The following is a 27,505-nucleotide window of genomic DNA, read 5'->3' as shown; positions in this document are numbered from 1 at the left end:
TCGTAAGACAAACCCAAATGAAAAAGCTGATGTTCTTCGAAAGCCAAGTTGACTGTGTCCCTTTAAAAAGACTTATCAGCAACAGCAGAACATTTGACTTGCATTTTAAATACACAAAAAGTTTGTATACGTACATCTATGAAGGAAGCATTGATGTAGTCTGTGTACTCTTGCCCTCTCTTCATTGACAGAATCACTCTATTAAAATCATCTGGAAAAAAAAAAAGTCATCTTACTTTTGCTAACTGTACGTTGATGCACAGAAAATATGCTGGTTTATAAGGTAAAACTGCTGAGTTGTTTAATTTGGTCCTGAAAAAAATCTGGTCGTATACATTGATAAAGTGAAAAACATCTCATTAAATTGTCTATATACGCTTTATACGGGCATTATATTTATAAGGAGAGGATACTGCTGTTTGCATCATTAGGTTCTCTAGAAACTTTAGAGCAGAGATGCCTGAAGAAAGGATGACAAAACCAAAGGAGTGGAAACGCCCCCAAAAAAATGTTCTAGCTAAAAATGAAACACAACCAAAACCTAGCACTTGGCACAGTACAACAACTTTTGAAAATATTTGAATTTTACAGGCAGAGAAGTTAAAACTTTGCAGAATTCCCGTTTCCAGCTCCAGGCAAGATCTCTATTCTTGTGTTCTCTCAACAGAGCGGTGTTCTGACACAAGGTGTGTTGTTTGTCAACACATAGATACAGCGTGTGTATGACAACCTTAGGATAACCGTGTATTTATAGCACTTGTTTCTCTCTATAAAAAGCTATTTCTTACATGGGATGATCTGGATGACTCGAGCTTTCTTCATATTTGCCGGAAGATTGCCAGTTCTCATGTTTTCTTTCATTATTCGAACATTTGTTAACTTCTGTAATAAAACACAAGCGAGGATGAGAAGTCATTGGAACATAAGCAGTTGTCGCTCACCATATCCTGCCCTCACTGGGTTCCCGAGTGTCTTTATTGGGTACAAAACAGTAACACAAAGTGAGACAAAAGCCATTTCATTGTCCTGGCTATAAAATACCATTAAGAATAACAGTAGTATAACTTTTTCATACTGATAAATATTCAAGAATCTGGACACATGACCAGAGCACATCGATCAAGTTTAAGGGCGAGATTGTGCAAGATAACACAAGAATAATAAACTGCTGCTGCTGGGGTGGGACTCACCAGATAACGATCATAGTTACACAGTTGCACTTTGGCAACTATTCAATCTAAATTCAATTTACATTAAGATTAATTTAATTTTCAAACTACAAGCAGATTTGCAGGCACTTCGTTGTATTTGCCAGGTACTGAGTTTCAGGAGCATCTCTCAATTCCAGTAAAATCTCTAGTACTGGCAATAAACTGTTAAAAAAAAAAAAGCCTGACCTCTGAGAAATCTCTTTTCAGCTACCCTGTAATACTGTGTTCAATAGATTTTATGTCAGAGACTGGTAGCAGGTACAACATAGCTCTACTTCAGGCTTATTTTTATGTCATTTTCTCTTCCCAGTTCCCAATTTCTGATTGAATTACTCCTTTAAAGAAAAGGGAGATCTCCAGTTAACAGCTATATGTCATTTAATGCTTTAGACCTATACACAGAATAAATATTTTAACACAGCAAAAGTCAAGGAAAAGTTCTAACTATTTCCTCAGGGCAATAAAGTCTGTTTTAAACAGACTTTTCTTGTTTTTCCCTGACAGGTCTGGATATTCAGCACAAGATGTGGATGTTCCCTGCGAGTCTCTCTGCTGTGGGCCAGGATGGAGTTAATAATCCCATTGAGATGCAAATTAGGTTCACGTAACCCAGCGCCCTCCTCCAGCCTTATCTGATCTGGCATCCAGTACCAGACCAAAAGAATAATTCCGTTTTTCTTTTATAAACAAACAGAAAGCCTATAGGAAAAGGTCTGTAAGATGATGACGTAGCTTTGAAAGAGCATTTGCAGAACAGGATGTTGAGCAAGGCCCCATTCACCAGCTCCACGGGACCCATTCAGGCAAGCACAAAATAAAACAAGTCGTTCCGTTTTGATGGACCTTTTCTTTTAAGGTTACGCTCTTCCTGCTTTTGAAGTTGTCTTTTTGGATCAGTGTGTCCACACATAGAAATCCTACGGCAAAGGCCTTTCATACTTACTTTAAATTCTTCTTCCAGCCCTATTTTGACAAGGTTTGGCGCCGCGTTGTGTGATGTTTGTAGATGTTTTTCTAAGGATGACACATCTAGCTCCGTGTCACCATAGAGGTAGTATTCAAGTAAGGCTTGATAAATGAAGGAGTATTGCATCTGGAAGGAACAAAGAGGTGGATAACCATAGGAAATGAAACTATGAATTCTGGCACTTCCATCAGCTCATGTGGTCTAGAATCTACTAATTATCAAAATACACCTTAGACTAAATCAGAGTTTTCCTGTTATATCACTCACATTCTCTAGAATTCCACTGGTCTCGTGCATGGGGAAACCTGGACGTGATACCTAAAGATAACGTGCCTTACAGTGGTCTTCACAGCTTCTATCTTCTTCCCCAACCCCATCCTTCTACTGGGCTTTGTTCATCTTCCAGTTATCCAGAACAGGACACACTGGGATGCATATCAGAGTGGAAATACAGAAGCATATTCTTCTTGAAGCGCAAAAAGTCGTAATTTCAACCGATTGAAGTCCACTTACATCAGTCTGAACCATCTGCGGACGCTGATTACGGATTCTTGAAACGAACTCAAAAACATCCACTTTCTGCTCCGCGTGCATCATGTCTATTATGGCATCGATGACGATAAACGTGCCTGTGCGACCCACACCAGCGCTGGAAAAGGAAACAACAAACAAACAAAACACTCTATGGAATTATCAAGTCTGCAGGAATCGCTACAGCAACGACATGGGTCGAGTCTATGCTCTTTATACTGGACGGAAATACTCACTGTGAACCCCCAAATTTCATGTTTTATTTTAGCAATGGTAGGAGCAAAATGCGGACAAAGTCTTTAAACACGAAAAGTCACCTCTTAACAGCTCAGAAACGATGAGAGCAAAATCCTACTAGAAGACACCTTTGGAAAAAAATTGTGCTTGGCCAGCTATAATAATTCCGTCTCAGATGAAATTTTAAATATTTTTTTCTTAAATTTTAGCTCCTTTCTGCATGGTTGCTGTCACATGCCAATTACATAATAGTTACTTGTTACACATTCTTCACTTCCCAACACTGCCATCCCCAAATACTTATTTATTTTTTTAGTACCCATTAACAGCCACGAGAGGGAGCACGATCATTATAAATTACTCAACTCCAGCGACTTTCAGCTCTTCCTCTCAGAGGAAAAGGGCATGGCATCCTGTGCTAGGCATTAATAGCTCTCCTTTAACCTTCTGTTAGCTTGCTTTGAACAGCAACTGCCATCGTGTCCACAAACACCTTCTGGAACAGCACAAAAATCTCTCCCCCCCATCCCAATGTGCCCAAAGATACACAACAATTTTCAGCCAGGGAACATCAGGCTTTAAATAACACCAGGAAAAAAAATTATGGCATGTGTAATATGATTTAGTTCATGTGTACACACACTTTCAACAGCAAACACCACGCCACGTGAAACCAAAGCCCCCGAGCCCTCCTAGTCCAGAGGGATGATGGAGACCAGCAGACCGATGGAGCACCACAGCCTTCCGTCAAAATGTCCCACAACTTCTTCACAGTGACCAAGCCCACTATAACCTTCTGCCTCCAAATTTCTTTGGGTTCAGTCATCCGTTTAGCAGGCTCCCCTCTCTCCTCACCCAGCCACATCCTGGTCCAGTGCTCCCAGCTGCTGGTCCCTTGACCACTCTGCAACCATTGATTGTGGGCCACCACCTCAGCTTCCACCCCACGGTGGCCAAGGTGCCCTGCCCTCTCGCTTCCTTTCATTCATGTTTGACTTTTGCCACTGTGGACGAGTCCACCTCGAGGTCCTACTGTCCTGACCCTTGGCTTACAGAGATTCTCCTCTTCCTGACACGTCCTGGAAGCCACCTCTGAGCGTGGGCTGCTCATCACCGGTTCACACTTGTCCTTCATTGCTCCATCCTGTGAGCTTTTACCCACTGAGCCCTGTGCTCAGCCTGTCCCCTGCTTCCTGACTTCTCTTCCCTTTGCAGACACGAGCCCTTTTTACACATCCTTGTTCCCTCCCCTTGCCCCACGGTTACACCCTACTTCAGATCAGCACTAACTCCATCCTGGTACATTCCTGCTAAAGCTGATAATGTCACCAACCCTGACATTTGCTTTGGAAGTTCTCTGATTTTATCCATCCTTAACCTCCTCTGGGGTATCCCTTACTCAGCCGTTCCTCAACAGAGCTCTCTGCTCACTGAGAAAACATATTTCTGAAAACTTCTGGGAAAAAAAATAAATGGCAGAAATTGCCCTCCTCTTTTATCTACAATTCTTTACTTCCAAAAGCTAAATTAGCCTTTTATTAACTTCCAAAAGATTATGACTGAGCAGTTTTTGCTGAGAATGACTGAGTGATAATTTTATAAAAGCTCACTAAAAGTGGACGGTTACTCACTATCGATGAGTTTCCCTTTCCTTTTTTCAACAATTCAGTAGTGTCATATCCTGAACTGCAGCGGAAATTAAGTGTCACCTCTCTCATCCTTTAATTCTAATGCAGGCTGAAGTACTGCTCTTGGCCCCAGCGTGGACACCTAACGGTGTTACTCTCTTCCGTAGGACCATTATATTTAAATCTCTGCAGATTTTTGTTAAGATAGCTTATATTTTCCTTTAATATGTCTCTACTTCTGCTGATTAAACTAAGCACAGAATTTCCTGCCAGTGCAAAATGAAGCTCAGGCGCAGTACGAGTCTCCACAGAACATATGGCAAAGGGCTATAAAAATATTGTGGGTTTCTCAAAAGAAAGGCTACGTGAGACCACTAAAATCTGCTTTTTCTGTGTAATGCTTTTCTTTAAGCCTCTTATGTATGACACCTGGGAGGGAAGATGAATCCTAAGCAAGGCAAGGTCTGGATGGAAACGAAGGGACAAAAAGGCTGGCTTGGTCAGGACAAACACGCTCTTTTTCAACAGTACACACTTCAAGGACTCTTGGAGAATATTTCTAGGTGTCTGACACAAGCAAGAGAAAAAAGAAACAAATACATGAATCTACAACCATTTCCTTAAACACAAGACCCAGAAAGACAAAGCTGCAATTCTTTTCATTTTATTCTATCCTCGCTATGATAATTGCTCCTGAAAAGACACTTCTTGCTTGGTTCTGAGCTTGCGGTTGCTATAGAGATCACAATTATTCTTTTAAAACCGATTTGGAGTTTGTTTGTGCTCTCATTATTGTAAGATTTCAAACAGTTTAGCGCAAGCCTTTAATGGCAGGAAGTTGGGGTGTGTGTGACCGAATGAGTGGGGATATGTTCTGTATTGGCATGCAGGACATTCTTTAAATTGCAGCATTTAAGACTCTTAAATGCAAGTCTTTATTCAAAACTTTCTAGGCATTTAATGGATAATTTACATAGCAAACTGCAATTTTATTGTGGGAGAAGTGGGGGCTGAATTCTCAGAGGAGCATTTAGTGGCAAAGGTCATAGATTTGTATTACGAGCCTGTTTTTCTGACAAAGAACATATTTATACCAAACACTGGAATATCACTCAGGGATGAAAACCAAACCAAAACAACAACTTGTGTTTGAGTATTAAAGTGACAGCAGAGACAGATCTTTTCAAATTGTTTTTACCCTGGGATCTCAAAAAGCTTAGCATTTTATATATATAAATATATAATGTATGTGTATCTATACACACACACACATCAATACACACACAAACTTCGTAGCCTATGAGCAGAAAATTAACATTTAGCTTTGATATTGTAGCCGTAACTCCAGGTGAAGCTAAGAGAATGGCTTGAAGAGCACATACATACCTACAGTGAACCACAATGGGTCCAGCATGGGCAGGATTCAGCGTTTTGACTTTTTTCAGGAATTTCAGCATCCCAATAGGTGTGAAAGGCACCCCGAAATCTGGCCAGCTGGTGAAGTGAAGCTGCGTAACGAGCCTTGGAGCTTTACAACCGTCATGAAGCTGCAGGGAACACACAGACTCCAAGTTTGACATCTCATTTTTCATGCAGAGATTTATAAACAAACTGCTCTGGTTATTTATGACTTTAATTCCTGCAACACTGAGAGCCTGACTCAAGGATAAGAAGTTTACAGTGTACGTAAAATAAGAACACAGAATAAAATGACTACATATTATTAAAATGCATCTTTGCAGAGAAAACTGGAATAATCCCAGGATAGGGCTGCAAAGAATAAGACTCACAGTTTATGTTAATAATGGATCCAATCCTAAGTCCTTTTTCACTTATAAAATCCTCATGACACTCTTTTAGCAGCCTCAGGTGAAACTCACAAAACTCAGTCTAAAGATTCAGGACCCGCATCACCTTTCAGACCATCTAGAAGATACTACAGAAGCAAGGACCGCAGTGCTCAGCATCGTTTCACCTGCCTTCGCTAACCACAACCTATCCTTGAGGTTAGAAAGTGTATTTATCTCCCAAGCTTTGTCTGTTAGCCAGGGTCAAGGCCATTTCTTTCAACTGGAGAAAGCCAAGTGGCTTTGTAAGGTTGCCTTGTCTCCATCGGTGGATAACCAAGCCTTACAAGCACATGCTCAGCAGAGATCAATGACTGAAAGGCAGACGGGTCCATTCCAGCCCTTCTTCTTAGCTGCAGCACGTACATCTCTGTACCCTTCCTCCTCTCCCATCCTGCTTTCTGAGCACAGCTTCTCTGAGCATTTTTATCAGCGATGCCTTATCAGCCACCGCGTGTCGTACCAAAGTGATCTGCATGCTCAATCAGCAGAGACCACTTCACCGTTCAGGATCTGTAGCTAATGCTGAACAAAGCCACCCATATTTTGAGGGGTTCTCAGCTCTCCGTGTAGTTCTACACAGCCCATATCACCACCCCGTATCACCATTTGTCACCAGCCCGTGTCTTCAGTCTTCAATCGGAATTGGCCATCACACCACACACACAGCAGCCCTCCCTTTAGGGGGCAAGGATCTCTAGCAATTTGCTCAGACTGTGGAGAAAATCAAAGCCATCCCCACCATCTCCCTTGTGATCTGATGCTTTAACTCATGCCAGAGACCAAGGATACAACAGAAATCAAACTGTAACGCTGGCTGACATTGGCCAGCTAATAATCACAGACTAATCCAAATCCCCAACGTATCCAAATTCACTCATTTGTCCCAAAAAAGGTCAAGATGCTGCTGCTGTGCTCCCTCCCCGACAGTCACAAGGAATGACTTTCTGTGGCCCTGGGCTACAGGCAAGAAGAAAGGGAGCAGAACCTCTTGTGATCCATTGACCTGTAGCGGACGCTGCGTGTTGCTGACCTGCAGAGCGTCTCCCCTGCCCGGGCAATATCTTTCTCTATTTATAAATATGTTTAACTAATTTCCCCAAATTTCTTTTAAGCAAAATATTTGACATTGTGACAATTTGCTTTAAAAATTAAAAGTAAGACTCAGCCGGAGCATTATCGTTACTCACCGACTGGACGCAGAACTTGCGGATGGTATAGTCCACCAGAACTATGCAATCTTCCACCGACACCCGGATGTTTCCGTAAGTCCAGCACCCTTGGTCAGGCCAATACTGATGACATTTTTCCTGTACAAACATACAGTTTTCTGCTTTCCTTGTCAGTCACTCACAAAAAAATGAGGTTATTTGAAAACAGTGTACATAAGTATGCGTATGAGTATGCGGAGTTTCTCATCTGGCACAACACAGCTTTAACACTTTGCTTGTGCTATTGATGCTTAAATTTATGCAGAGAAGATGAGAATAGCTTTGAAGTTGTTTTTTTTTTTTTTTTTTTTAACCTAGCCAGACCTAAACAGCTTTAGTTTTGAGGGTTTTTTAATTAGGGGGTGCCTAACTGTGGGGACTGCGATGTCTTGACCTTTTATTTTTAAGCTCTAGGTGCAGTCAGTGAGAAATGCGAGGCAGTCCTCATTTGAGTCATCAAGAACATCCAGATTTAATAGTTTGAGCTTCTCATGGACCACCTTTGCTGTTTGAGCCTCATCAAGCAATACCACAATTGCAGGCAGATAAAGCAGAAATACCCCCATGAAGAGGCAGACAAGGAATGTCCGCCCTCATACCTGGGTGAGCTGACAGTATCTCAATTATCATCTCGTTATTGGAAAAAAACGCACAAAAATAGGTGCAAAGGCCAACTTTCACACAGCAATACAGCACATCGCATCTCACAAGTGTGTCCTCGTCTCTTTCCCAAAGCCATCTCTTGCTGCTTGTCCTCATATTTCCCCATTGGCAGGATGCGTCACCCTTGAGGGGGCAAAAACCCCCATCTCTCCAGCACTGGGTGGCTTCTGCCTCCTCCTCGATCCCGCAACCACCAGGGAAACAAGGGTTTTTTTCCCAGGCATAAGTTTTTGAGGACTTTATATTTATTTCAAATAAGGATGTAGCACCTTCAGTGTGGCAAACTGTCCCCCAGGGGAAAAGAAAACATTTAAAAAGCATCTTTTATGTTTCTGATGCTCCATTTCCTTAATGTTTTAATGGGAATAAAGATAAATGCTTCACGCTTGTTGTGTGCATCTCAGCATTCAGCCAGTACGCACAGAAAGTCTCGCACAACAGGAGGAGTGAGAGGCGTACGAGGAGGAACAGGGGGACAGGAAGGACCAGCATCACCCTTCACGAGAAAGAGGTGTTGGATTTTTAATTGTTACCTGCATGTAACGAATTTTGAAACCTAACCAAAAAATGAATTAAGTTTTTATCTCCATCTCTAACCAAACCCACCCACAAGGGCAGCTTTACGCTGCGACAAAACCAATGTCGCAGAAATTTGCCCTTGGCTACGCAGGACAAAATAAGCTATTGGAATTTTTTTCCTTGAGATCTACATGTACAGCTTTGTATTTTGGAAATTAAAAGTACATTCATGAGCAGAAGCTCAGATGCACTAAGAGGGACTGTTGAAGGAAGTGGTCAGAGAGGGGACTGGCCAGAGGCTAAGCAGCCACCACTGCTTTTTGGAGCACGTTCTCGCAGAGACATCCCAGAGCAAACTGAAAGCTCTTTACCTCTTTTCTTTCTTTCAGGTTGGTTAACATGACGATAACGGCCGACTTCTGCTCCCATATCATCCTCCAGAAATCATTAACTGTTTCTTGCTTGGGCCCTGCAGACAGCACACAGCTTTGCTCAAGAGGGATGATGGAGACAGGCGTGAAAACCCCCGTCCCCCGTGCACGAGGTGCCCACCCAGGTCTGTGCTTACTCCACACTGCTCAGGGTTTGAATATACCACATATTTCTTTAAAAAAAAAAATAATCAAATTTTCTTTTACACAATCACATGTATTCCAATCTACATTTCTAGCAGATACCTCCATCTCTTTTAAGCGGGCTACGGCAGGAGCATCCTTTGGGATTTCCACTTTGCAGCTCTCCCCCACGCCGAGGTCCAACATCACCCGTGCCCACCATGAACTGCTGTGGGGGAGCTGCTCATCGTGCTGGGCAGGACAGGGGCATTTCTGAAGGGCAGGGGCAGCTATTGCTTTGCAGCTGGGAGTGCAGTGACAAAAGTTCCCCAAATTTTTGACTAAATACATCATAAGAATTCATGTGAAATTTATGAATTTGTTTGAAAACAATACTAATTTCTGTATCAAAATCACTTAGAAAGACTGTATTATCAGGAGACATTTTTCAACCCCCCAGTAAATAGATTAAAAAAAAAAAGCAAAGTGGAGGTATGGGAGGAAGGCACGACTCTTCACTCAGAGCACTATCTGCAGGTCTAAAGGCAGTGAGTTACCTCAAGCTCACTTTAATTTCATTTAAACCGTAACCTCTAAATCCCCCTCGCGTTTGGCCACCGTCTGCAGCTGAAAATAACCTTTAAAGCACATCTATAATTAAATACGTGTGGCCATCAGATGTACAGGATAGAGAAATGAGAACAAAATTACCTTGTGCTGCTATGAATTTATTCTTTTCTTTATAACCCTATGGAAACAAGTATCGTAGCAGTTAAAAGATGAAATGCCAACATACACTAGCCAAAAAATACTTATTTAACTCAAAGTTTGCAGTTTGGCCAACAGTGGCCAACTGTGAACTTACATCTATATACGACGCATTAATGTAGTCTGAAGGTGGGACACCATCGATTTGGGTTAAAATCACTCTGGAATGATCATCTGGAAGAAAACACATTGTAAGCACATTTGCATGTTAATCACTCTGAAATATGTTACTTCCTTGCAAGCCAGGCTAAGCACACACTTCCCAAACCAGCTCTCTCCTGCTCTGAGTTCCCATCACAAAACCTTCTCTGCAAAAGCTCTTACTTTGCTCCCACACCCTGAAGTCACTGGGACCGCAGGCTCTACAATACTGGAAACCCAAACTCTGCCACATTTGACTGCCTAAAACTATCCCGAGACACTAAAATATCCACTCAACATAGCGTAATTTGATAGAACCCCGTGAGAGTGAAGGCTTTATAGAGCAGCACCCAATAACTTCTACAGAAAAACCAAAGAGGAGATGGTCAGTACTAGAGACGTGCCACAGAACAGACAGGTTTTGCACATACAACATGTGAAAATCATTTGTGAGCAGTGAAATTATATTACTTGAGTATTTTCAGCAAATGAACACCGTTATCAGCACGCTCAGTGCCAGAGTTAATTATCTGATTTAAAAGAAAAGGTAAAGTCTTACATGGCAGGATGTTAGGATATCTGTTTTTCTCCCTGTTTTCTTCCTTATTGGCCATTTCAAATGTTCCCTGCACATATCCAGTTGTTAATGACTGAAAAAAAACCAAAAAGAAAAAGATACACAAGTCAATGTGTTAGAAAGCAGCTAACTCTTGACTGTGCAGGGCTGAGGGAAAATCTGCGTTTATACATATTGCATCCAACAGAATTAAACATATTTTATTTTTTTTTTCCCTGCAGTAACTTTCATCGCTCTATAACAGGAAACCACGTCCTGGCAGATTTCACTGCAGAACACGAGTTCAGCACTTTTGGAAGAAATAAAGTAATTTTTCCACCAGAGATCACAGTTATTTGGGAGATTGTTAAACTCTGAGCCGCTGCTTCAAGCTGCCATCTGCTGCGGTGATTCACGGCGCCGTGACCCAGCCGTGTGGATGCGCCGCTCCCGACAGCTACTTTTAGCAATAACAGTTGGTTCAATAACATAAATAGAGTTCGATTGTTAATAGGCTGGTGGCTAAGAATGTTAAATATCAAATGTCTTGCCGAGATCCACAGGTGAGGGCCCGGTGCTGGCGGAAAGGGAGGAAGAAAATAAATAAATCCCAATTCTTTTACGATGAAAGGCGCTGTACGAGCGCAAGGCAAATTCTGGGAGTAATCAGCAAGATCTAAGACTGCAGATAAATTTAGTCAAGCTTAAAAAAAAAAAAAAAAAAAAAAGTCTTGCAGAGCAATCGAATGAAGAAGAAACAAAGAGGGTGAAGATGAAAACAAGGAGGTGCTTGATGTGGAGCCCCTCCACCGCCGTGGTAGAAGCTGCTGAGATACCACCACCACCGAGCTTGGGCTGTGGCTGAGAGCCCGGGGCAAGAGATCAGTCGGCAAAGGCATCATCCATCAAGGGACACAACTCAAGGCTCCTGCCCTGCGCTTTTAGCTGCCCCCGCACTGCAAATTCCATAAACAAGAACTGAGTTTCATCCAGTTTCTTGTATTGAACTCCTTAAAAACCCGGTGTCAGCAGGTTGGATCCTACTGAGGTAAAATCCCAGCGGTTTGGGAAGGCCCAACCACCTTCTCCCACCTCCCACAGCCCCGTCTGAATCACGTAGGGGAAGGGAAAAAAACGGTAACCGACTGTACAGCTGAAAGCAGCTATCCCCACTCTCCTGGCAGAGAGCAGGGCTTGGAATTTCCCCTTAAAAGCAGCAATCCGTGTTGTCAGGGTGACATCGGGTAAAAGCTGGGGGTGCGGGGAGGACTTCTCCTCCACCCCAGAAGAAACAGCAACGTGCATCTGTGGGTTTGTTTGTTGTTTGTTTGGGTTTTTTTTAATCTCACTTAAACTTGTGAATGTAAGTAAAAGAAAGGAGAGAAAATTAAAAAAAAAGTTGAAGAAGCTGCTTAAGAGTTGGAGAACAAACTGCTTAATTCCTTATTTAATGAAGACCTTTAATTCCTTATTTGAATGAGGACTCTTTTTGCTGATTAAAATACATTTACAATTTGGAAAACACACAAACTTAATTTATGTTTTGCATAAAAAGAAATAATTAGCACTACAAACACGGCTCCTTCAAACTTCAAAAGTCAGGCAACAAATTCCCAATAAAGTGTCACACAAGTTCTGTGTCTTCCTGCGGACGGCGCATGAAAAGTAATTATCTCTGGCAAAATAACCTCTCCGTCCTCTGCTCCTTACTCCTGCAAGGCTCCGACATCTCCCTGGAAACCTCCTAATGTCCCGCTGCCCTGACTGAAGCGGGTTTTGGACCCGGGTGCAAGGACGCAGCCCGTTTCGCTGCTCCCACCCATTTTCAGAGGAGGATGTGATTCATCGAGGATGCGCTTCATCACGTCCTCTCCAGCACCCCCTGAATCACGAGGAGCCCATGAGTCTTGGTGGTGCTGGGTCATCGGCTGCCACTGCAGCCTTCTCTGCCCCCACCTCGCAGGGATCCCAACATCTCTCTGATGCTTCCGAGGGGGTCAACCTACCCCCGCATGAGCACATTTTCTCCTTTTTTTCCCCACTGAATGAACTTTAGGGACACCTTAATCAAGTGAAAATTAAAATATCGAAATTAAATTTTTAAAAAGTCAAAATTTCAAAAGCAAATTCTTACAGGAAGGTTTTCAAACTTTACTCTGAAAAATCGGGGCAATAAGCAAGCCATCATGAAGTTCAAGCATCCAGGTCATCTTGTGTTACAGATGATAAATAGAGGTAAGGCTTATTTGGAGGGACCACACAGAAAGGAATACATTAATGTTTTTTAATTTTTTTTCTTTTTTTCCTGTGAAGAAAGAACACATGCTTCCTAGTTCTCTGTGCTCACAAAGAAATCAAATAATAAAAAAAAAGCAGCAACTGAGAATAGAAGGAGCCTCTGCTATTTTGGTTAATGTACAAGTGCAACAAGCGCAAGGTACTTCTTTAGGGTAATTTAGGCTTTAAGGATAAAATCAAAAGTATTGAAGAACACCATCAGGCACATAAATCTATAAGAACTGTCCTCAAAAATCCTTTCTGTCCGCTGCATGTCTTCATCTGTCAGCACTTGGTTTGTTTTAATTTTCACCAGAAAAATGAAATGGGGCCTGACTTCTAACCCTCTATGGCAGGGGCTGGAACCAGATGAGCTTTAAGGTCCCTTCCAGCCCAAAACCATTCTGTGATTCTTTGGCTGGTGCATGTGCTTGAGCACCGCTGGCTCACAAGACTCACCACTTTTGGCCTAAATCTGTTTCAAATTCACAATGGAGACCCTGTATCTGCGTTCCCGGAGATGCCCAACCCCTGACACGTCAGACCAGGCCGTGCAAAGCCAACACTGCAGCGGGCAGAGGTGCCCATCAGCTGAGAATCCCCAGCCCTGGGTGCAGTCGAGCTCCACCACGGAGCTCCCATCCACAGGATCTTGGAATGGTTTGGGTTGGAAGGGACCTTAAAGACCATCTTGTTGAAACCCCCCTGCCCTGGGCAGGGACACCTCCCACTAGACCAGGTTGCTGAAATCCAACAGCTTTGGACCCATCCCAAAAACCTGCAGGATTTGGCAGCTACAGCTTCGAGGCGTGGATACAGGTGATGGGAGGATGGAGCTGATGCTGCTCTGAAGGTGAGGTTGTCACACAGGTGTCTTGGTGCTGAAGGGTCCCGATTTCTCCACCCCTTTCCTTCCAGTGCTGCAGTAACAGACTGCTATTTATCAGCTTTCCTGCTACAATATCCATCACTCTGATTTTCAGCTGTCTCTCACCCTCCCAGGCTTGAACAAACAGCTCGTACATCCACACAAGCAGCCACAGGAGATACAGCAGGGAAATAAAACCCCACGACTTTCTGTACCATCACCCCCCATCACTGCTCAGACCGCTCACTTTTGGGGACCAGACCCCAGTTTTCAGACTTTTGTGCAGACAGAAACTCTCACGCTCACAGCTCGGTGAAGGAAATGATCCGAGCAAAGCAGGTTTTCAAAATAAAAATAGATGGCTTGTTTCATTTCTAACCATGGAACAAATTAATCAGGAGAGTCAAAATTCACAAGCGCACATCTCGTCAGATTTGTTTTCACATGCATTTTGTCGACTTTGATAAATATCTCCACCATGCTCCCCCTCCGGTAAGGCAAAGAAATTATGTGTTTTAAATATACCATCAAACAAACTGCAGATATAAATACGCTACCAATTAAGAAGGTGACTTAACAGACTGTCTAATCAATGTGTGCATCGGCTTTGACAACTCTGTATTTGACATTTAAGTTCCTGCTTCTGCCGTTAAGGGAAGCGAGAAGAAATAATGAAAGTATGGAAAAGGCCCGGAACGCAGACGTGCGAGGGCAGACCCAGCGCACCGGGTCTCTCCCATAGACAGCTCTTCCTTTCTTTGCAAGAGCTCGCCACAGACTCCGGTTACGACCCGTCTGTACGACCACACGTGACTGAAGCTCGGCTTATGGGCAGAAAATAAAACCTCCTTTCTGATCGAGGCAGCACTTTAAAGAAAAACCCTTAAAGTGGAGATACTTCATAGGAACGTACGGGCAGAGGGCACAGGGCGCTGAGAAAAGGGAAGGGATGGGATGACTGCAAAGCACAAAAGGTCAAATTACCAAAAAAAAATAATAAAATGAAACCTCACCAGGGCAACATAAAAGGCCACACCGTGTCGTCTCCTCTAAGTACTCCCCAGAGAGGGGAGACTCTCAGACTCCCAAAAAAACCTCCACCACCAAGAAAGTCAATGCTAAAGATATTCATATTCGATTTTTCTCTCCTCCAGCTTTCAGGCAAACACTAAAGACCTTCTGTAAACGTTAGCAAGCCTCAAACAGTTTATATGTTATCAATTTGGCATCACCATATCATAAAGCAGTTAATGTTCCAGATTTTGCCCTGATAAAGGGGTACCACACGCGACAGCGCGTACGATTGCACAAGTGCTGAGACACCAGCATCACACAGCAAATATTTTTAAAATTAAAGAATTGGAAATTATTAAAGAATTGGAAATTATTAAAGAATTGGAAATTATTAAAGAATTGGAAATTATTAAAGAATTGGAAATTATTAAAGAATTGGAAATTATTAAAGAATTGGAAATTATTAAAGAATTGGAAATTATTAAAGAATTGGAAATTATTAAAGAATTGGAAAAGTTTGCCCCCTGCTTTTCACCACGCAGCCATCCACTCCACGTGGGAGACCTTACATTAAACTCCTCCCGGAACAGCTTCCCTTCATCCGCCGATCGCATCCGTATCTCCTCTTCGAGGTTTTCCACTGGAATAGGGAAATACTTCTTTGGGCCCGAGGGAGACCTGCTGAGCAGCATCACCCGTTGCTGTTCTGTCAGTGCAAGGAGAGTAGGTGTTAAACACATGTCCAGAGCAGCAGATAACAAGTTATTTCCAACTACAAATTAATTGTTCTGCTGGAAGATGCCAAAACATACTTCCCACATGACACTTCAATCGGTGATAAAGCCTATTTAAATAAAATAAAAAAACCAAAACCACAGGCCAAGTAGTTGCTTTGGGAACATAATAAATTCAAGTAGAACCACTATGGTTAAAAATGATGTCTGTATTTGCACCGGATTAAAGTGTGACCACATTTTATTTAGAAAAGGAGAAGGTTCCTTCTGCTGATAAAGAGCGTACCGCAGGGCAGGGACCACAGGGACAGCTTTTAGCATCCGTCACCAAAGAGATGCTGCTAGATTATTTCACTTGCCAAGGGGAAATAATAATAATAATAATAAAAAAAAAATCTTTACCTTGGGAGACAACAGAAACTCTGCACCAAGATTGCTCTCCATTGCCCCGATCACCCCAGCACCAGACCAAGCGCCATCATGCAATGGTTTGGTACGGGTACTGCTGTGGGCACTTCTTACCACCTAGACCTTGGCCAGCATTAGGGACATAAAGCTCCAGGAAACCTTCACCATTGCCTTCTTGGCACTTCAAGAACCATCTGGCCATCTGGGAATGGAAACAAGCATCCCCACGGGCTGCCTGGCAGAAGGGTGGGAAGAAGCAGAGGGGATCACCAAGATGCTGGGAGGGCTGGAGCCCCTCTGCTGCCAGGACAGGCTGAGAGAGTTGGGGGGGGTCAGCCTGGAGAAGAGAAGGCTCTGTGAAGACCTCAGAGCCCCTTCCAGTCCCTAAAGGGGCTTCAGGAGAGATGGGGGGGACTCTTCATCAGGGAGGGGAGCCATAGGATGAAGGGTAATGGTTTTAAACTGAAAGAGGGGAGATTGAGATGAGATCTGGGGAAGAAATTGTTTCCTGTGAGGGTGGTGAGAGCCTGGCCCAGGTTGCCCAGAGAAGCTGTGGCTGCCCCATCCCTGGAGGGGTTCAAGGCCAGGTTGGAGGGGCCTTTGAGAAACCTGGTCTGGTGGGAGGTGTCCCTGCCCAGGGCAGAGGGGTTGAACTAGATGGTCTTTAAAGTCTCTTCCAACCCAAACCATTCTGTGATTCTATAATTAAGCCCGCTACTTGGTGAAGACAAGTTTTATTTACAACTGAAGACAACCAGAAAGGCAGACCACTTCCCTACGGGGCGATTTCCACTTGAAAATGAAAAACTCACTGGTGGCTGCATTAACCCTTCAGGGCCCAAGGGCACTACCCTGCACCGGGCCACCGTGGGGATCTCCAAACCACGCTCCCCGGGGATCCTGCGCTCAAGCCCCGACCCAACAGGAAGGTGACGGGTCTGTTTAGAGGTTTGGTTTTCTCTCTGACTGCCGCCGCGTTCGCTAACTCACTCTTCAGTTCCTACGTAGCCACGTGGGACCAGCACAAAGATGTAATTCTTTTTATCGTTAGGTTTTTCCTCTCTGTTACGGTTAAAATAATTTATAAGCAAGAAAAGAACCGAGTCCCTCCACATCTGCTAGGTTTGAATTGGCCCCACAGAGCAACCCACCCAGCAGAAATAAACCCGGCGGAAAATGTTTTTGACTCCTGAGAGTGTTTTATTTTACTGCCGGTGGCTTTCAACACTGCCCCGTCTCAGCCCCTTGCTGGTTTTGTTTTAGGTTCAGGAACTGGCCCATAATTTCACGAAGAGTTAAGGACCTTTGTTTCCCCTTTTAGGAAGAAATATTGCAATACTTTCTCTAAATACAAAGACCACAGTGCCACAAGCCCAGCTCTCAGCTGCCATTCCTAATAAAACAGCTATAGGGAGCACGAGAAACATTTACAAAGAAACATTTGCTGTATCGCAACTTAAAGTGAAAAACTGTTTAAAAGCAACAACTGAAACTTAAGATTTTATATACCCATACTTACATATGGACCTCCTTTTAAAAACTATGTTCTCTTTGATAACAATCCTATAACTTATATTATAAATAAAAAATAAACATAGCTGAATTCTTAATTAGCCAACAAGTGTGTGCCTACAGAAACAAGACTCAGGCTGAGAAGGGAAGGAAAGCAAATCTCTCCATACCTTGCTCTTCTAAGATCCCATTTGGCATCTTTTTGTCCCCGGAGTTCACAACAGCTTTCCTATGTCTTCTGAACCTGAAAGACACACATCGGGTTACTCCGAGGAGCTACGCTGGAAGGTAATGTGTATTTTTTCCCCAAGCCAGCCTCTACCAACCATGTAATTCTGGAGAAACTCTTTCTGTTCATCTTCGCGGCGAGAGCCGCCGCCGCCACGGCACCCTCCTCCGACACTGTGATGGAGGCTCCTGCCTCCCCGTAAGTTAACGCCTTTCATTTCCTCGTTAGATCATATCGAAACAAGACCCAGCTAGTTCTGCGCGTAAGGGCTCCCCCCCGCCCCACACCTACCTGAAAAAATAGCCTGCCAACAGAATGAAAATGATGAAGACCAGGAGCAGAATCAGCATGGAAGTCAGCAGGTCCTTGTGCAAATTGTTCTCCTCTGTAGAGTCTGTGGGTTGAACGTGAAAAATTATAGAAAACAGTTCCCTAATCCCGTGCAGAAACTGCACCTGGGGTATCAAAAATCTGTGCTTCTATGCAATAATCTGCTCGTACTTACTAAAAGCATCACAAATTATTGAATTATATGCAAAGCTGAAATTGAAACTTCAAATTTTTTTCATTTTTCTTCCTCTTCCCTCCTCTCCAAAAGCACAAAAAAAACCCCCTACCTGCTGCTGAGAACACCAAGGGTATTTTTTGGCATGACTGGTGAAGCAAAGAATTTACTTGGAGTTAAAGTGAGTTTAATGGGTACAAGGTATTAAGGTAAATTCAAAGCCCATTGAAAAGGTTTGCTGCAGTACCCTCGAGCGCATCAGCTGCTTCTCAGCCAGAGAGACAGAAACCACCCAAGAAAGCCCTTTTTAGAGATTTTATTGACTCCAGAGATACAATAAGTCTTAAACACATCTCATTTACCAGCCCGAAACACTGCTGCTGACTGCACGAGGCTGCAAAGCACACGCTGAGCATGACGGAGCCAGGAGGGGACAGGGCAAACTGCAGTGTCTTCTGTGGCTTATATTATATATAATATATGTTACTTTATATATAAGAACAAGTAGGAATGATGAGACTTTTAACAAATACTCAGAATGGAAATTAAAAAAAAAAAAAAAAATCTTTGTTATATCTGGTATAATCTGCAAGTCTCATCCTTCTGTTAGTGGTGGTTTTATGTATGTGACTCTCTACGTTTCAGTTCCATGATGCTTCTGTAGCCTTTTAATTTGACTGAACAATTCAATATGTAACACTAAAATCATTAAAAACCCAACAATGTTTTATTTAAGGAAGCAAAACTCTCAGCCTTAGCCTTCAGCAAACAAAACACAGCCCTGCACATGTTCCTCTTTCCAACCAGCCAAATAAATCCAGGTTAGCGGAACAGTGGTGGAAGAGACCTCCTGAAGTGGGAAGGACGAGGCCTTCACACCTGGGATTTACTGCCCATACCATAAAATACCGAAAAAGGCCAATCTTTCCCCAGTTGCAGCCAAAGGAGCCACCTGAGGCAGGAGCCCACCCTTAGGGGCATCTACTGGGATGGTCCCGTGGGGGTCCAGATCCCCCAGCTTCTCCATAGTCACACCAGCCTTCCTCAGCCTCCTTCCTTTGCACTTTTTAATAAGTCTTAGAATCATAGAACGGTTTGGGTTGGAAGAGACTTTAAAGACCATCTAGTTCCACCCCCCAGCCCTGGGCAGGGACACCTCCCACCAGCCCAGGTTGCTCCAAGCCCCCTCCAACCTGGCCTTGAACCCCTCCAGGGATGGGGCAGCCACAGCTTCTCTGGGCAACCTGGGCCAGGCTCTCACCACCCTCACAGGAAACAATTCCTTCCCCAGATCTCATCTCAATCTCCCCTCTTTCAGTTTAAAACCATTACCCTTCATCCTATGGCTTCCCTCCCTGATGAAGAGTCCCCCCTGAAGAGTCCCCCCCATCTCTCCTGGAGCCCCTTTAGGGACTGGAAGGGGCTCTGAGAATACCAATGTACCCTCTTACAAAACTAAGGCAATTTTTGTGGCTGATGGTTTGGGTTTTGTTTTTTTTTTTTTCTTTTGAAACTACATTTACACACTTTTAACCATTCCTACGGCAGTCTTTGAGAACAGCAGCAGTAATTCTCCCAACACCTCTTGCCTTCACACTTCCCTCAACTCTTTCTTTTTTTGCTTGCTTGCAGCAAGGGCTTGTTGACGAGATCTTGCCACAAGCCTCGACATAAAATATCACCAAAGCACAAGATTACAGTAAATACAGAGGAGTACAGAACACCTGCACTGTTAGAGAAAAGAGCTCGTGTTTGAGGGTTGGTTTGTGTCTTGTGAGCAGCTGGAAACTCTCTGGGTGCTCAAAAAGGGTGTTAGGGCACAGGAAAAACTTCCTTTCGAGGCCTATGTGCACCAGGGGCATACAAGGAAAAAAGGTATCTCAAGGCAACATAATAGTACAAAGAAAGGGAAGGCAATAAAATGCCTGAAACTTGACATTTAAGTGGTATATAAAGATAAAAGCGCCAGGCATGATAAAATTGTGATCAGAAACCATCACTCCACAGGGTTTCACAAAATCACTATTGGAAGGAGTGTTTGGATGAACGTGCGTCACCAGAAACAGCTTCACAATTCCTGTGTGGTATCTAGAAATACCGCACTCTGTACAGAAACCAAGCTGTGACAAAGAAACAAACAAACACACATGTCTATTTTTGCCCCTCACAAGCAAAAAGGAGCCACTTTACCCCACTTTTGAAGTTTACAAGTTTCAGGCTGAGTATCTCGGAATCCTCCAGGATTCAGGGGTTTTGCGTTAGTTCTCACCATCGGCTCCGTGTCGAGACCCGTGACACCAGGGGAGGAAAACAACAAGTTTGAGTCATGAGGGAATTAAAATTTCCCTCAGTTCATTACACAATACAAAATCCCCTGTCTCTTCTGAAGAACTGATGGTTTTGGAGCGTCTTTGGAAAAATGATTCCCGGACAACCACAGAAAGCCTCAATCCAGCCCAGAAGAGAAGTTCAACCTCCTGCCAGATGACTGTCTACAGTTCTTTAGTTAAGGACAAGCAAACCCAGCAGCGACTGGTGCAATTCTCTGCATCAAGATCTCACCTCTCCTCCTACCATTTCACAAGGAAATTAGGTCAAAACCCACAAACAGTCCCTTCTTCCTTGTACACGGGCACATCTGTTTTCAAAGCCTTGCAGTGGCTTCACCTCTGCAGAGCCCGTGCGTAAGGCACGGTGTGGTTTTAAACAGTTTCACTTATTACCTGTATTTTCTTCAATATCTGCATTGATAATTTAATCAAGGCAGCCTAAAAATTGTAAGCAAAAGTTATAACCGGGCTGAGGCCACTGTGGACTCAGAGGCTCAAAGATCCTTGGCCAACAAAACTGCCTATATATGAAGTGGGATTTTAAGGGGAGACTGAAAGACAGGCCTGAAGTATTTTTTTAATCAGTGCTAATTCAAAAATTGACAGCGGAAACATAAGAGTAAACTCACGCAGAAGAGGCAGATGTCCTCTACATCGCATCTCTGCTGCAGCCACTGCCAGGGAATATTTTCCACTGCTCCAACACAAAGAGAGCTGTGGTCCAAACCCACAGGGCTTTCTGTTCGCAGCCACACACAAAAAAAGATCATCCTGAGGGTTTTGTTTTTTTTTTTTCCAGAAATACAATGAACCAGTGACTGTCATCTTGTCAAGAGAGGAGGATTACCGCCAGGAGGATGGTGGCAACCCCTCGTGCTTCCCCTGCCACCCACCGAGGCTGACTCACGGGTTCTTCCCAGCTCCCTTCCCAGTCCCGCTGGCCCTGCCGTCGGAACGGCTCTTGCTGGCAGCCCATCACCACTTCCTTTAGTGTTCCAGTTTCCGTATGTGTCAAAAACAAAACCACCCACAAGAAAAAAAAAAAAAAAAAAAAAAAAAGGGAACAAACAGCAGCATATGCACATCAGTAACTGCCCCGCGATCATCCCTCCACACTCTCTTCCCCAACTTTGATTTTCTTCATCCCCAGATCAGTTCCTTTGCAAGTAGGACCTGAACAGTAAAGCAGCCCGTGAATAGAAGTGGGATTAAAACACTTTTTTCTCTCTCCACAAAAGCAAACTAACAAGGCAAGGTGCGTGGTTTGCCCTAGGGAGCAAGTCAGGGACCTGAAATTATTCTGGCGACTGACAAAGAACAGACGAGAGATTGGTCACCTGAGCACGGGAGAGATCCCACAACAGCAGGCTCCATTTATTCACAGGTCTGAACTTGTTTTTAAAAAACAGAGAACTTAACCCTCCAATACTAAAACTAAGCTGCTCTCACCCGTTATTTGGGTTAGATTTCAAGTGGGGTTTTTTTCAGGGTATATCCTTCACCTCTGCTTTCCCTTCAGCAGACACACAAGCGTCCTCTGAAGAGTGCTCAGCCAAATCTGACCACAGAGGCTTTGGGGCAGCGACACGTGCCTCTGGTTTGGGTCAGAACTGTTGTTTCAGACACACAGCCCTGCAAAGGACCCCGACCTCCTCCCACATTTATTTTACACAAAGAGCGGCTGTCACAACATCCTGACACAGACCGTATCCACCACACGGCAAACACAGCACACGCAATCTTAACTAGTGCCACCTTATGAAATGTATGATTATGAACAGAATCCTGGTCAAAGTTTAATAGAGTTGTTTTGTCACCTACCTAAAGGGGCGCCAGGAAAGCTGGGGAGGGACTCTGGATCAGGGAGGGGAGCCATAGGAGGAGGGGGAAGGGTTTGACACTGAAAGAGGGGAGATTGAGATGAGATCCCAGGAAGAAATTCTTTGCTGTGAGGGTGGTGAGAGCCTGGCCCAGGTTGCCCAGAGAAGCTGTGGCTGCCCCATCCCTGGAGGGGTTCAAGGCCAGGTTGGAGGGGGCTTGGAGCAACCTGGGCTGGTGGGAGGTGTCCCTGCCCAGGGGGTTGAAACTGGATGATCTTTAAGGTCCCTTCCAATCCAAACCATTCTATGATTCTATGTTAGTTCTTAGTACTTTTTGTGGACATAAACATTTTTGAAATTTCTGGATTGGGTGAGTAGGAGAGTATTTAAATTATTTTTTGTTGTTGGAAAAACTTTTGCAAGTGCTTAACTTGTGTTCACTCAACTTTCTGTTCAGATTTAACAGCAATTGATTTATTATAATTAAGCCTCTTACACATCAGTGTGTGCTTTCTATACACTGGAAACGTCCAAGTTAACTCAATAAAAAGGAGAGAACTCTCCTCTTTTCTCAGTTTTCATTGAGCCACCCTGTCCCCTTGAGGTCCCGCTGAACTTGTGCTGTGATGACTGGGCAGGAGAAGTCCACCCATGACAACAGGGATATCAAAGTCCAGACTAAGCTCTCTCATGCTGGTTTTGGAAGAGAAAACCCCAACGCTGCAGAAAAATCACTGTGCTTCACTGTGCCTCGACTGCGGAGAGGAAGCAGATACGCAGCTGATAATCAGGGGATGTGTTCAGTACATATGAAAAATGAACCCCAATTAAATAAAGAAGAAATGAAGGGCAGGCAAAGAAATACAGGGAAAAAGACAGGCAGGGAAGACATACCAGTGCCCACAGCCTGCACCACACAAGACGGAAAGCAGCAGCAAACGCAAGAATCGCGCCTGCGTTTGGCATCCCAGAGCCGAACGCCGCACCCAGCACAGCCCCCCCTGCCACGCACTCACAGGATGGTCTGGGTTGGAAGGGACCATTAAAGGTCATCTAGTCCAACTCCCGATCCAAAACCACCTATTTCTGAAGTTCTGCTTTTCAAACTACTTCTTGAAATTGCGCATCTACCAGGAAAGCATCCCTTTGACTTTTAAATACTAAGTAAAAGGAGCCTCCTTCCTCAAAACTCAATTTTCTGACGACGCCTCACTTTCTGCGTGAAAGAAGCACCATGAGTCCAGCCTGAAAATCCCCAACTCCAGGTCCCGTTCTGGCTGTTGTGCAGCAAGACTGCATTCTTCCTATACATTGCTCCGGTTATCTTCAAAGACACCCGCTAACTTCTCGAAAGTTTAAACCAGCAAGAAGTAGGGCATCAAAAGCTGCACCGTTTGCCTCCTCTCAACCTCCCACTCATCTGATGAATTCATTACCTCCGCACATTAATACATCGGCAGCGGAAAGAAATTGTAAAGAAGAGCATGAAACCCATGAAATATTCATGGAGTAAACACTAAAGAAATTTAAATATTTGGAAAGGACTTAAAAGCTTTACTACTGCAACTCCAGGCTGCTTTCACATTTAAACTACGTAACAAGTAAAAATACAAGAGGAAGTAAAAGAATCCTGACTATAATTAATACTGGGTAACTAATTAATATTTGAGTAACCAGGACTTATTGGAATGCTATCACGTATAAATAGTCCATGACACATACTTGATAAGCATAAAGTTTTATCTACTTGAACTATACATTTATTTATGCAAATCCAAATAAATAAATACTAGTTTATATTTATTTAATACAGCTGAACACTGAGTAAATGGCAGGGCAATTTCTCCAGTAAATGGCAGCGCAATAAAGCCCAGAATATTCTGATTTTAATGAAAGGGAGGTTTCATGGTAGCAACTTCACGGTACTCTTGTAGGAAGCAAAATGGCAGTAGTGCTGAAAAAATGAGCCATACAGACTAGGTGTCCACGTTTAAAATAAGAATAAACCCAACACATTAATTCAGCAAATCTTTTAAAAATCAAGTCAGCTAAAATAATGACATGCAGCAAATTATAAATATTCCTCTCAGAATCAAAAGCATCTTATCTTTTTGGATCATTCATCCAATTAGCATGCAAAAGGAAAGCTGGTTTTTTTTAGTATCCTTCAGTTCTTTTCATACTCTTTTAAAAGGAGTTTTCTTGATATTTCAATCAAAAACCTTTATTTTTGTATTAAGAAATACTGTATTAGTTCAATGACTATGAAATGTATTTGATAATCCTATTATCTTGGAACTTTCTATATAGCAGTACTGTTTCAGTGTGCATGTACTTGTCTATCAGACAAAACTCTTCCTTGTTTCTCACTGCAAAGTAATAAAGGCTTTGATATTTAGGAAAAAACAGTTTAGTCATAATAATAATTTCTAAATCATATCACTGAAATTAAGATTTAATTAAGTGACAGATGTTAAGATTACTCTTATCCATATTACCTTACTTAAATTCAACAAAATTTTGAATTAAGCTTTGAAGGCAAACAGCATCTATGGAGAAACTCCCTTTTTACTAATTCTATTAAAATTCTGGGAAGTGATACAACAAACAAGCTGCTTCCCTTTCCCAATTCCCATATTCTTACATATTCAGACCAAGAGTAGTAACTTGTTCTTCCCCTGCTCCAGGTGCCAGAAAAGGAGCATGGCACTGGAAACTACTTGACAATATTTCAGCAGCGCCATTTATTAGTAATTTTTTACTTAGTTAATTTTTTATTTATATTAGCAATTCATTTATTTTGAAAGGCCTAAGCAAAACAACACTAAGGTTGTCATTACTAATGGTAGAACCCGTGCTCCTCTAACCCTGGTCTGTTTGTGCCCAGACAGAGCAGTTCTCACCTGCACCTCATCTCCAGCCTCTGATGTTCACAGAATCACAGAATGGTTTGGGCTGGAAGGGACTGTAAAGATCATCAAGTTCCAACCCCCTGCCCTGGGCAGGGACACCTCCCACCAGAGCAGGGTGCTCCAAGCCCCATCCAACCTGACCCTGAACCCCTCTCCAGGGATGGGGCAGCCACAGCTTCTCTGGGCAACCTGGGCCAGGGTCTCACCAGCCTCACAGCAAAGAATTTCTTCCTGAGATCTCATCTAAATCTCCCCTCCACTCTTCTTCTGATGCAGCCCAGGATGCAGTTGGCTTTCTGGGCTGCCAGTGCACGTTGCTGGCTCATGTTGAGCTTCTCATCCACCAACACCCCCAAAGTCTTTCTCCTCAGGGCTGCTCTCCATCCATTCTCCACCCAGCCTGGATTTGTGCTTGGGATTGCCCTGACCCAGGTGCAGGACCTTGCACTTGGCCTTGTTGAACTTGCTGAGGTTGGCACGGGCTCACATTTCAAGCCTGTCCAGGTCACTCTAGATCCATCCCTTCCCCTTTTCTTTTTTTGGTAAAAGCAAACACTTAACACCTAAATTCCTACAACTGAAGACCAAACCGATCAAAGTGGCCATCGGGCATGGCTGGCATTTGATTCTTGCTTGGCTCTCCTTCCATACAGAAGTAAAGCTCACAGGCAGATTAAAGACCAACCAACCCACAAAAACACCCTCCTATAAAGACTGGGTGTCACTAACAGTCACCTGAAAACTTATCCAGACTTCACCCCACTGTTTATATGGAACATCAGCAGCTTTATTTCCCTTCAAACAAGTGGAGGGAGCAGCTTTCACTTTGGAAAACCCCCTCTGACGTGAGCACGGCATCATGCACTGCCATCACCTGGACAGGGAACCACTGCCGGACAAACACCACGCACGGGGATTCCGAAGATAGCTAGCTAGATTATGGAGGATAAGGACAATGTGCAAGTAAAATATATCATCCCATCACATAACGGTAGAATCAATATCTTAAAAAACAAAACAAAACAAAACAAAAAAAAACCAAACCAAAAAACCCCCAAACCCTTACTTCACTCGGACAAGCCCCGCACCAGGACTGTAACACGTTAGGACGCAGCTGTAGGAGGGCTTGAAGCAAGAAGAACAAATTCCAAAAATAGAAATGACAATGAATAAAAGATGCTGTGATAAACTGGTGAGTAGAAGACTGTGCTCTCAGGTCTTTGAAAAAGGCTTTTCCATTTTTCACCTGACCTAATCTTGTGCAGAACCTCTGCACTACTGTCCATCTCCTCAATTCTTGCCTTAGACAGCTCATATCATTAGAAAACATGGAACACATATAAAGACTGTAGCTCCTCATGATGTTTACGTATGTCCCTCCTGTTGTCTAATTGGTAATTGCTTTATTTCTTATTATCTGTGTCCAGGTTCCATCACATTGGTGATCCACCATGACAGCTCCTGGGGCGTGGAGAGCTGGCAGCCCAGGCAGGAGGAGATATCCTGTGCTTCTCCACCTCTCCCATACACGGGAAACACACCCCGTGTTTCCCATACATGGGAAAGAGAAAGTAAAGGTCACAGCACCAGTCATATGGAGACCAAATACAGAAGTCATGTGGCATGATTAGAAGCTCATTAGTGGGGTCAAAGTCCTGGAAAAATATCCAGGACTATGTCACCAGGGGGACCTCACCCGAAGTCCCCTTCCACACCCACTCCCATCCCCGCAATTCAAGGGATGTCCTTACTTGTTGTTGCTGTTGGTTTTGGTAGTTCGGTTCCATTGGGCGGTAAAGCTTGTGCAAACAGAAAACTAACACAGAGCAGCAGGAGCGAGCAGGAATGTTCCATCCTGGACCTGAAGGAAAATGAAAGCAAAAGGTAAATTTTCAGGTCAAGCTACTGCTACGTTTCATCCTCACGTCAGAACAAAACTAAAAGAAAATAAAACGTTTACTGTAGACGACGTAGGTTTTAAATCTTATTTTATACTCTCCCATTGCCTTATCATTTAAACTTTCAGTTTTGATGAAAAGGAAGATACCAGTTGCACCCACCAA

At 43.5% G+C, this 27,505-nt stretch overlaps 1 protein-coding gene across 2 annotated transcripts in view; it reads right to left on the bottom strand.

Annotated features, from left to right (window-relative positions):
• The window catches only part of PTPRE (protein tyrosine phosphatase receptor type E), a 38,509-nt gene extending 11,212 nt beyond the window's left edge, over positions 1 to 27,297 (bottom strand). Inside the window, exons 1-14 of one of the 2 annotated variants that reach the window (XM_074159145.1) lie at positions 27,194 to 27,297; positions 18,167 to 18,269; positions 17,817 to 17,890; positions 15,562 to 15,698; positions 10,837 to 10,927; positions 10,234 to 10,310; positions 10,080 to 10,116; positions 9,186 to 9,283; positions 7,612 to 7,731; positions 5,961 to 6,121; positions 2,692 to 2,827; positions 2,155 to 2,304; positions 789 to 882; positions 135 to 211 (exon numbers count right to left, since the gene is read on the bottom strand). In XM_074159145.1, coding sequence (XP_074015246.1) covers positions 135 to 211; positions 789 to 882; positions 2,155 to 2,304; positions 2,692 to 2,827; positions 5,961 to 6,121; positions 7,612 to 7,731; positions 9,186 to 9,283; positions 10,080 to 10,116; positions 10,234 to 10,310; positions 10,837 to 10,927; positions 15,562 to 15,698; positions 17,817 to 17,890; positions 18,167 to 18,269; positions 27,194 to 27,296 — 1,458 coding nt within the window. In that variant the 5' untranslated portion in view covers position 27,297. Of the gene's footprint in view, positions 1 to 134; positions 212 to 788; positions 883 to 2,154; positions 2,305 to 2,691; positions 2,828 to 5,960; positions 6,140 to 7,611; positions 7,732 to 9,185; positions 9,284 to 10,079; positions 10,117 to 10,233; positions 10,311 to 10,836; positions 10,928 to 15,561; positions 15,699 to 17,816; positions 17,891 to 18,166; positions 18,270 to 27,193 lie in introns of those variants that run through there. The other variant, XM_074159146.1, reaches the window with a different exon arrangement.
• Between the last annotated feature and the right edge of the window lie 208 nt (positions 27,298 to 27,505).

This window comes from Numenius arquata, chromosome 15 (genome assembly GCF_964106895.1).
Source record: "Numenius arquata chromosome 15, bNumArq3.hap1.1, whole genome shotgun sequence".
NCBI lineage: Eukaryota > Metazoa > Chordata > Aves > Charadriiformes > Scolopacidae > Numenius > Numenius arquata.
This window is presented reverse-complemented; position numbering and strand designations above follow the sequence as displayed.